General features: G+C 42.7%; 1 protein-coding gene across 1 annotated transcript; it reads right to left on the reverse strand.

The window, feature by feature from the left end:
• Positions 1–3,367: 3,367 nt before the first annotated feature.
• Positions 3,368–8,277, reverse strand: sost (sclerostin). The gene is made up of 2 exons (XM_030754362.1): positions 7,911–8,277; positions 3,368–5,372 (listed from the first exon to the last, which is right to left on the reverse strand). Exons 1-2 carry the CDS (start codon positions 8,158–8,160, stop codon positions 4,963–4,965), a joined length of 660 nt encoding a protein of 219 aa, XP_030610222.1. The 5' UTR covers positions 8,161–8,277; the 3' UTR covers positions 3,368–4,962.
• Between the last annotated feature and the right edge of the window lie 2,042 nt (positions 8,278–10,319).

The raw sequence follows: 10,319 nt of genomic DNA on the forward strand, positions 1-10,319 counted from the left end.
GAATACAGTCAGTTCATTGTCATGTTCAAAAAACCAGTTTGAGATTATTGGAGCTTTATGACATGATGCATTAATCTGGTGGAAGCCGCCATCAGAAGATGGGCACACCGTGGTCATAAACAGATGGGCGTGGTCAGCAACAATACTCAGGTAGGCTGTGGTGTTCGAACAACCCCACCCCCCACCATCACACCACCACCATCAGCAGAATTAAGTATTAATATAAGGCAGGATGGATGCTTTCATGTTTCTGAATCTGAATGTCACAGCAGATCATGATCATCACTATATGTCTAAATGTTTGAGTTGCTGCCATGTGATTGGCTGATTAGATATTTACACTGATGAACATATCGGCCCCTTTGGTGGGCTGGAGAGTTTCACTGCTACATCCGAATGTAATTATGATAGATTTGGAAAGCGCTGCTAACTAAATGTGTAATGAACAAATACCATGATGGCAGTTCAGCAGCTGTAATAAGGAAGCAATATATGAATACATACAAGAGTGATAGAAAAAAGATTTGAAATATTATCAGGTCAAAACACCCTTTACTGTTTAATACTGTGTGATGTGAGGACATCCATAATTAAAGCACTACTTGTTCTAATTAGCTTATTTGACACTTTTAAGGAACATAACATTTTGAATGAATGGCTTCTACGTCTCTGAGGGATTTGTTTATTTTTGCATGAAGCTACTTTTTTTCCACCAAGAAGGATCTAGAAACACTTCTAACTGTCCATAGTTTTCCACTCGTGTGCTGGCAGCCTCACACCAGGAAGAGCGGTAGAAAAATGTGTAATAACTTCTCTTTGCAAAACCATCCACTGGACCAGATTTGACCCGCTTCTCGGTCTGGTTCTGACTCCTGGGCCGTATGTTTGACATCCCTGCTACAGTGCAATCCTATCATTTATTCACCCACATTTAGACAAAGGAAGTCAGTAATCATTTGCTGTGGCCTGTGTGTCAGTTCTATAAATATTCCTTATAGAGGCCGTGACTCAACTAGGAACTGTTTGTGAACTCTAGCCGTTGTGTGTACCGAACTGAATCCAGTTTCTTGCACTTGTAACAGAGGAGGGACCCTCGGGGAATGCTGCACCTGGTATTCAAAACTTCACCGATGACACTTGCGTTGGGGCCCGACCGAAGTGTCGTACACTTGCATCGTTTGCTGGACATAAATCACGCTTGACTTCTCATGCACCTTTGTATTCCCCAGGTCTGTAGGGGTCACTGGCAGGTCGCTGTGTGTGCTAGCAGTAACGCAGGGCAGATGCTTTGTCAGCATTGATATATTTATGTACTGTTTATATACAATTCCTAAGGATGTGTTATTGAATTTCTTAGGAAACTTTTCCATGCTAGTCGCCTGGCATGGCATGTCTCTCCTGGAAAACAAGGCTTGGAAATGACATAATGACAGCACATTATGGATGATGTAGTGAAATTTAATATCTACTGTTCTGCCTTGGCACAACTGAGGACAAGCTCTCAGTCACAGTTACCACAGTGATTTTCTGTTTTGTGTTTGCACTTGAGTTTATTTGGCCATTTAAGGGAGCTCTTGTCCTGCCAATTAAAAATAAATCCTTCATTTAGGCCGGGTAGGTTTTCAGGGCCTGGACTGCATGAGTGCAAAGATTCAGTGAGCTTGGGTAGAATTGCTGGCAAGTTTGGTTGGTCTACGACAAGCATCCGTAAAAAGCTCACAGCACACCGAGCTTAAAGCCTCGAGGGAGGTGAGGTGGAGAGGAATAATGCTGAATGACGGCTGTATCCACCCTCGTGCACAGAGGCGTGTTGCTGTTGTGACTGAAATGTCGAGAATGTCTTCTTTTACAAAGTTGTGCAGACAAACAAACCTCAACTTCTGAAGCGCCTCGATTTCCTTCCACAGACAGCGAAGCATTTACTCTCAAATATTCAGCATTTATTTACATCATATTGTACACATAAGAAGGTGTGATGTGTTTGTGAACATTTATATCTTCTCCTGTTATTTTTTAACTGTTAGTCTGAATAAAAATTGTGACCAACTTTAAATCTGAAGAAAAACATCAAATCTTACGGGGACGGGACACCAGCAGTTTGGTTTTGTGGCTCACTTGAGGACATTAAAACAAACATATCCTCGTTAGCAGTGGCAACGAGTTGATGTATGATGCTAATCAAAATGTGCTTATGTAGGCTCTCTTGTCACAGCTGCGTACTAACGTGTGGGCAGATTTTGGAGGCATATTTGGAGACTATGTTTCCACACCCTTGATTCCCATCTTGCCAAATTTGAATCACTGCCAGTAGAAAACACCCAGTGCCTGGTGCCAGTTCAGCCATGCTAACCTCTATAAACAGATTTTGTATATGATTATGAAGAATGGGCAGGCAAGCTAGTGGTATCGGAGCGCACTGAGGTGTAGCATGTGCTGAACTGCATCAGACGATCGGCTGTAGTCTTAAAAAGATTTTGTTTTTATTTTATCTTTTTAAGAAAATGATTATCTGCACAGTAAATAATGACCAGCATACAGAACCAATAAACTCGGCCTGTGTGTGAGCGGGAAAACTGACCGTGTCCACTCAGAAGACTCGTTTCCAGCCGTGCAGCATGTGGTGCTGATGTGAGACGCATGTCATACATTATTTTAAAGGTAATAATGTTACTGATTATTGTGAGATTTTAAATTGAAATTTCAGAAATTCAATCATAAAATCCTGACATGTTTTCACAGGTTTGCTGCTTTGTTTTTTTTTTTACCTTCTGAGGTCTAAGAAGCCTGGTTCCCTTAAATCTGAGTTCTGGAGAATGAAAAAAGGACTTCTTTGGCTTCTGATGAGGTTTTTTTTTTTTTTTTTTTGGCTTTTCTCCAAGACTTGGGAAGGGGCCGGGGTTCGAGGCCAACTTAGACCCTTTCCTGCGTCTCCTTTCCCCACCCTCCTGTCAGCTCTCTTTACTGTCCTTTCTAATTAAGGCTAAAAGCCAGAAATAAATCTTTTCAAAAATAACATAATAGCTTATTATAGCATCTGTTAACGGAGGGTAAAAGGTTGAGTTTAGGGTACTTATAGCTAAATGCTTCACTGGCATTAAAATGCTTAAGATTAATGTGGCTAACAGAGTGCCTTTGAGCACTCGCTCCAGGATCTCCAGAAACTCTGCTGTGCTCAAGCGCCAGTCTTCACTTTTGCAAAAGGAGATGACAAATGCATTCATATCTGCTTACAACCTCTTTATAATATCCCCTAAGTAATTTATTATATACTAATAATAATAAAGTAATGTGAGTAAACTGACAGGTTACCAGTTAAAACCTTCAAAGACAAATGATACCAAATAAGCCATTTCTTTCAAATATATCTGGCTTTACTTTATTCATGTACTGTACAGTTTTTCACTTCCAAAGTCTCTATTATACTATATGACAATAATGGCTATCATTTACTACAAAAGGTTGCATAAATAATTTAAATGTGGAAATAAAAAATAAATATGCAGTTCATTCTTTTTATAACAGTCCTTCTTTGTGTCTGCAGAAAACAGCCCTCCCTGCTTCTCTGGAACACCTTGTCATGCGAGGGCAGAGGACCACACAGGTATGATATGTACAATCACACTATGCATCGCAGCTCTCAGCTAACATAAGAAACCCCCTTCCAGTTGCTATTTCAAACATACAGTTGGAAAAAGAAGCAAACAGTCAGCACGGCCTGACAACCAAAATCAGAAAGCAGTTTGAGCAGAGCTGGCGATATGTGGAAACACTGTGAATATTCTTCGTGAGTTCAGGAGGAAGGAGCTTGTGCTGGGTTCCTCTTCCTTGCCAGATTTAATTGTAAAAACCAAATTGTTGTTTTCTTTGTGTTATTTTTTATTCCTATCTTTCCTGTCTGAGGTATTTACAGATCGGGAGCGGAGAGGAGTGGAGGTGGAGGTGTCTTGAAACCAGCGGGATGACGCGGCAGATGGAATTTGGCTGCGAATGTCTCGTTCGCTGCTCTGTTTGGCCCGTTACAAAAGAATTCCAGTGTGGGTGTGCTGGAGAGCGCTTTGCCCCTAGGTAACAACATAACCACGCACATTTTCTGATGCCTCCTACACACCATGTGCACTTTTTTGTGCGTGATTCCGGCAAACAGGAACCGGCTATGACAGGAGGAAGAGTCTTTTTTTATGACTCAAATCCCAGCACAGGAATGGGCTCATTTAGTAATTAAGAGGACTCAGAGGTAGGCCCGGTGCCCTTGTGGTGTTAGTGCTTTCTCTTCTGTTTCTCTGTCTCTTTGCGTGGACTTGTGGGGAAGGAGCTACCGTAACTGACAGGTCTGGCCGGGGCGTCTGCAGTGTGGAGAGTGCTGTAGGTCTGTCCTGATGAGTGAGGCCTTTAGCGGGCTGTCAAAGAACTGCCTGGATCGCAGTACAGACCAGGGCCTCTCAAAACCTGTCAACATCCCTCCATCAGAGACCCCAGAGCTGCCGCCTTCTCCTCTCCACACACAGCTGAAAGGAGATGGATTACAACCACTCTGGAGCGAAGATGCACCTTTTTTCAGCTTTTAACAGAGCTGCACCGAGAGCAGGTCTGCTTCTGCTGGATGTTTGGACAGATGGGTCTGAAACCTCGGGGAGGAGTTCTTATTTTTCATAAAGGAAATCTGTTGAGTGGAAGTCTGAGTTGTTGGAGTTATCAGATACTCATCTCCTGACCGTTCATCTTCATGGCAAGCCCTGGCACTGACTCATTTTGTCATGCAAATAAGCGAAGTTCACAAATATGCTGACAAGTGACTGAACAATATACAGACTTAAATCAGTCCAGCATTTAGCTTATGAGTTTGCAGTCTTTGAAATTGCATCCCCTCCCTATTTGAAGGAGATATGTTGGTTGGTGTGTTGTGTAACGTGTGCGTGCGTATGAGTATATCTGGTCTCTGTCCCAGGATGCAGAAGAGGAGCATCAGTACGAGTTGCCCGTTAGAGGCGTGTTCTTCTTGCTCCGATCTTGAGACAAACGACTGTGCTTCCTGCTGCGTTGCGTCTTCGGGACCTCCTTAGCCACTGACTGGTTGTGGTGTGGCCTGAAACGCTTGCACTTGCAGGAGGTGACCACACGGATTTTGTATGTCCGAGTGTTGCCGTTGGGACACTGCAGCTGCACCCTGCGTGTCCGGGAGTGCGCCGGGATGCAACGGTAGTCCGAGGCGCTGCTCCTCCACCACTTGCCACGGAGGATGGAGTTCGGCATGAGGTGCGCGGGCAGGCACTGGCCCGAGCACACCAGCTCTCGGATAGGCTTGGCACTGCGGCAAGAGCCGTCGGTGATGTAACGGGTCGAACGCAGCTCCCTGCAGCTCACCTCCGAGGCACCTGGAGTCGGAGAGGAGGATATCACAGTTAATCAAGTCCAAAACAAACACTTTGCAGTGCTGCGCGCTGGAACGGGCTTTCTGCAGGGCAGCTGCAGCTGTGTCTTATTTCAGTGTGTGTTCATTTCTCTCGCTCTGTTTATGCCAACCTGACTTCACGTGTTATGTTATTTGTGTGAAAAACAAACACCGTAAGGCAAATAAAATCTGAATTGGAGGCAGCGTTTCATTTCAGCTCCAACACATCAGGAGACACAAAAGAGCAGCTGAAAAATCCACTTTTCTAAATTCAGCCTAATACAGTAATTTGTACTTTTAAGTGGAGACTTAAGCCAATGAGATCAGAGTTTCTGAATTTGATTTATGGTCTGATCATTAGCTGACAACCGGGCCTGACGAAGAAATCCAGCTGGCAGCAATCAGCTGATAGCAAATCCAGACCAGAGGGCCATTAAACAGCTCAATCAAACCGAAGGGAGGCTTGGTCTGGAAGGAAAAAGCTGGCATTCACTGCTGGCCCTCAGGACATGTATGTGGTGATGGAAGAGTAAATAGCTGTCTGGTTATTTTAAGGCAGTGCTACAACTGTACACTTCTGAATAAACTGGACATCTGCCAGACTGATTCGAGACAGCACACTCAGGTGGCAATCCCATATTTCAGCTGCAGCTTTTTAACAGCCGCATGCATCCTGTGTTTTTCTTTTTTTGTTTTACAAGCTGCATGTTTTTAAAGAAAAAAAGGAGGAGGCAAAAGAACCGTTGGTTAAGAAATGATACACTCGGAGAGGGATCTGTTTTCCTCTGTGGTTTTCTTTGCAAAAAAGGGCTGAACAAAGGATTTATGTGAGGTGACTTCCTTTTTTTTCTCCTCACGAGAACCTGATCTAGTGTTATTCTGTGGCTGCTGGTGAAGGCGACCGCAGAAGTATACAACGCCTACAGCGCGCACCGAGTGGTGGTTTGCACCATTTACCACCGTATGCCAAAACAGACAGGTTGTCTCATTCATGAAGCACCGGTATGTGTTTTAATCCAGCCTCACATTTTCGATTCTCCACCCTAGTCTGAAAATTACTAATGAGCCTGAAATTTTCATGATTACACACCAGACTACTGTGGAGTTGCGTGAGCTGTTCTTTTCCCTCGGCTGTGAGAGACAAGCCTTTGGGGAGGATTGGAGGGAGGCCAGGCAGTGGTCACAGCCTCTTTTGTGACCCCCACAGGGGCCAGGATAGCTTGAAAACTAAGAGACAGACGACAGAAATAATCCAGGAGATTTCTGTCTCCCTAAGCTGCACATTCACTGCATAAACACAAGATGCATTTTCCATCCCCACTAATAAAGAATAAATTCCTACTAAATGAGCTCTTGCGGATTTGTTACTTTGTGTGTGAATTCTTACCCTCAAAGACAAAAATCAGTCACACAACTCTCCTCAGCTTCCTAATCCCTCCTTGTCAGCTGTTGCTCTTCTAATCTAATCAATCATCTCCTCTGATCTCCAAATCAAGTGGCCATGATTGAGCAAAACAATTGCACCACCCATCTCGAATCCGTGAGACCAAGCATAAGATTATCCTGCATGCGCTGCTTAATCAGAACACACAACCGTTACCGACCACAGGTGGGAATCATTCTCAGAGGCAGTGTTGCATTTAAAAAGCAATTTCTAAAAACCCCCCAAAGACATCCCCCCGAAGAGCAAACTGTGGGCTTTTTTCTATTTGGGAGACATGTTGTTGCAATCAAATAGTTATGGTGGAAGTAGAGCCTGACTAATAGTATAAAGAGAGAGGGAAACAACCTGGAAGACAACGTGAAAAAGCCCTGACGTCTCACTAAATGCTGTGTGTAGGGGCAGAAACCACAGGAATGTGCATCTGAGCCGCTCTCATCACCCTCATCTCTGGATTAAACAAGACCCTTTACGCTCTTCCAAATCAGGGAATTGGTGTGAAAACGAAGCAGGATGTAGAGGCAGCGCGTTTCAGGGCAGTTTAAAATAAGCCACACTAACTCAGAGCCTATATTTTCCACATTTAGTGATTTTTTTTTTTTTAATACAAGATTTGAAATCTTAATTTTTTTTTAAAAGCCGAAAAATAAAATCATTAATTGAACTATCTGATTCTTAGGAACACACCCGAACACAACAAATATAATAAGAAATAAACTTTCCTAATTTATTTTCCATTTTTCACGTTAGTGTAGAGACAACGCAGCTGATTCTTTATAAATGTGCGCTAATTGAGATGGACACCTAAAATCACAATAAATATCATTTTATGCTCCTGCTCTTGTGCTCACACTTGAAAGTTAACCAACTTTAGGCCTTTTAATGACTTTATAAAGCTCTGACGGATGGCTCAGTTTACGCACAAGATCCCCCAATTAAGAGCTCAGTTTAAATTACTGCAGCCTTTAAACTTTTAGTATTGCATGGATTTATTTATTGAGCTTGACCTTCCCATTTTATTAGACTTGTAAAATTAAGTATTTTACATTTACTCTGTAATTTTTTTTTTATAATACTTACTGTAGGAAACTGTGTTTGCCGTCCGTCCGCCGTTTTTTGCCCTGTTATTCACAGCGTTGCTGTTGTTGTTATTGTTGCCGTTGGTCGGCTGTAGTATTGCCTCCAGCGGTGTCCGAGTATTTTCTCTGTCCTCTGGTAAAATCTCCGTGCCATCATTTTTTAATACCTTCCATCCCTTCACAGCGGTGCAGCATCCCTGGAGCAGCAGGAAAGCCGAGCTGGAGACGAGGAGGGCCACAGACACCTGCATGCTTGTCGGTCAGCAGGAATAAATCACACAAGAAAAAATAATAATTAAAATTAAAAATTAAACACACACACACACACACACACACACACTCAAAAGATGTCCGCACGGACAGGCTGGTCACTTGTACTCTCAATGCAAGAGGCGAATGCGGTATTTAAGCCCTGCGCAAGTTTTCGTCAGGGCTGACAATTAGGCGCTTACACAAAGTGGGAGGGACTGAACCTGGCCGAGAGATTCATTGAGAAAGGAGGAGGGGAGAGGTTTGGATGACTGCGCAGAGAGGAGAGAGCAGGAGGAGTAACAGAGAGAGGAGAGAGGAAGATAAGTGAAGAGGAAAACCGAGAGGATGACCGAGCCGGACTGTTTCCATTATTTTTTAATGGGGAATCAGAATATTTGATGAGAAATAAATACAGTGTAGAGAGCATTTCTGACGGTTTCCAGGCTTGTGTGAAGCCTTGTACCCTCATACACGGTTTACATGAAAAGTGGCTGCACAAGAGCCTGAAAATCATCTTGCAAAGTATACAAATATTGCAACCCTTCACTTGAGAAAAAGCCATCATCATAATCTCTCTCTCCCTATATATATATATATATATGGGGTCAGTTTCCCATTAATACTGGTCTTTTTTTCTTTTTTCAGCTGAGCTCATCATTTGTTTGTTTTTTGTTCTTTTACTTAAAGGTACACTCTGTAAAATATCACCACTAGATGGCAGTAGATTGCAGACTGCAGTCTGCTGAATTCTGTTTTCTTACACCTCCCAGTTCAAGTGCATAATCGTAGCTACGGTGGCCACTGTAGGACAAATGACTCCAGTTGCTGTTTATCTGTAGTGAGTGTAGGCTGTTTACTTCAGCTGGGCATCTATTTACGCTGGAAGAGGCTGTAAAACTTTGTGAGGGGAGTCCGATACGAGTCAATAAGTAAGTGAAGCTCACTTCTGTCCGGTGAGGTGAGTTGTTGATGATATCCTGAACTTTTCTGTCTGTAAGCGCTGCTGGTTTTGCTGCTGGTAGCTGCTGGTAGTCGGTGTTAGGGAAACTGTCTTTGGAGTCAGTCTGACATTGTTGGACTCGGACATTAATCGAATAAACTCTCATACAGTGCGAGAATGTAATCAAACTGTTTATCAGAGGGAAAGAGTGATTTTTAGAACACTTGACCCTAACATTAGCTGGCATAATGTTAGCTTATAACCAACTGTTGCTGTCTGGAGACAGAAACTGCTGATAATAAGTAACTGTGACAGTATCAGGAATAAATAAGTATGTTTATGCACATTTTTGTACAAAAGTATGCAATCCTGAGAGCATCATATTAGCTGCTGAGGCTAATGTGTTGTCAAGGAATTAATATTAATACACTTTGGACATATAGAACAGCATTGTGGTGATATTTCTGGCTACATCCAATCAAAGTACAATGTCCACCCATATTTTTATTTCTTTTCTGCTTTTTCATGCTCTGTAACTATGCATGCAGAATGATATACATTACATTATTAGATCATAATTATTGATTCATTAATGTGTATATCACTTTAATGTTGCAGCTAATTACTTAACTTTACCTATGGTAACACAGTTAGTAGATCTGCATGTTAAATTCTACAAAATTCTAAGTATGAGTTACTTATATCTGAATCCAGAAGCAGGAAGTACTGAAGTACTTTCAAAGTGTACTTCAGTATAGTGTTTGAGTAATTTTACCAAGTTATATTCCATCATTAACCCATGTTCTTATCCAGTGGTGTTGGGCATTATAGGACTATTAATACTCAGCCATTCATAATTCAGAAGGGGGGCTGGTGCCACCCAGTGACATCCTTCTGGACACACCCCTGGATGTGAGAGGAGACTGAAAAAGAGGAAGATATGAAGGAAAGGTCAGAGGAGAGTGGAAGAAGTGGGAGTGAAAAGAGGTAAGATGAGGTGGATGGAAGGAAAGGGAAAGGTTTGAAAGGACAGAGAAAGGGAAAAAAAGAGACACCGGTGAGCAGCTTAACTAAGTCAGAGAGTGTTGAGTGAGCCAGCTCATCTGTACATCGCTGTGCCCCTGTTGTTGTTGTTGTTGGATTTAAGTGCACCAGTGCATCTTCTCCTCCCCTCTCCTTTAACAACTTCTGCAGCATTACGTGTCTCTAAAAGCATCT

This window comes from Archocentrus centrarchus, chromosome 19 (assembly GCF_007364275.1).
Source record: "Archocentrus centrarchus isolate MPI-CPG fArcCen1 chromosome 19, fArcCen1, whole genome shotgun sequence".
NCBI lineage: Eukaryota > Metazoa > Chordata > Actinopteri > Cichliformes > Cichlidae > Archocentrus > Archocentrus centrarchus.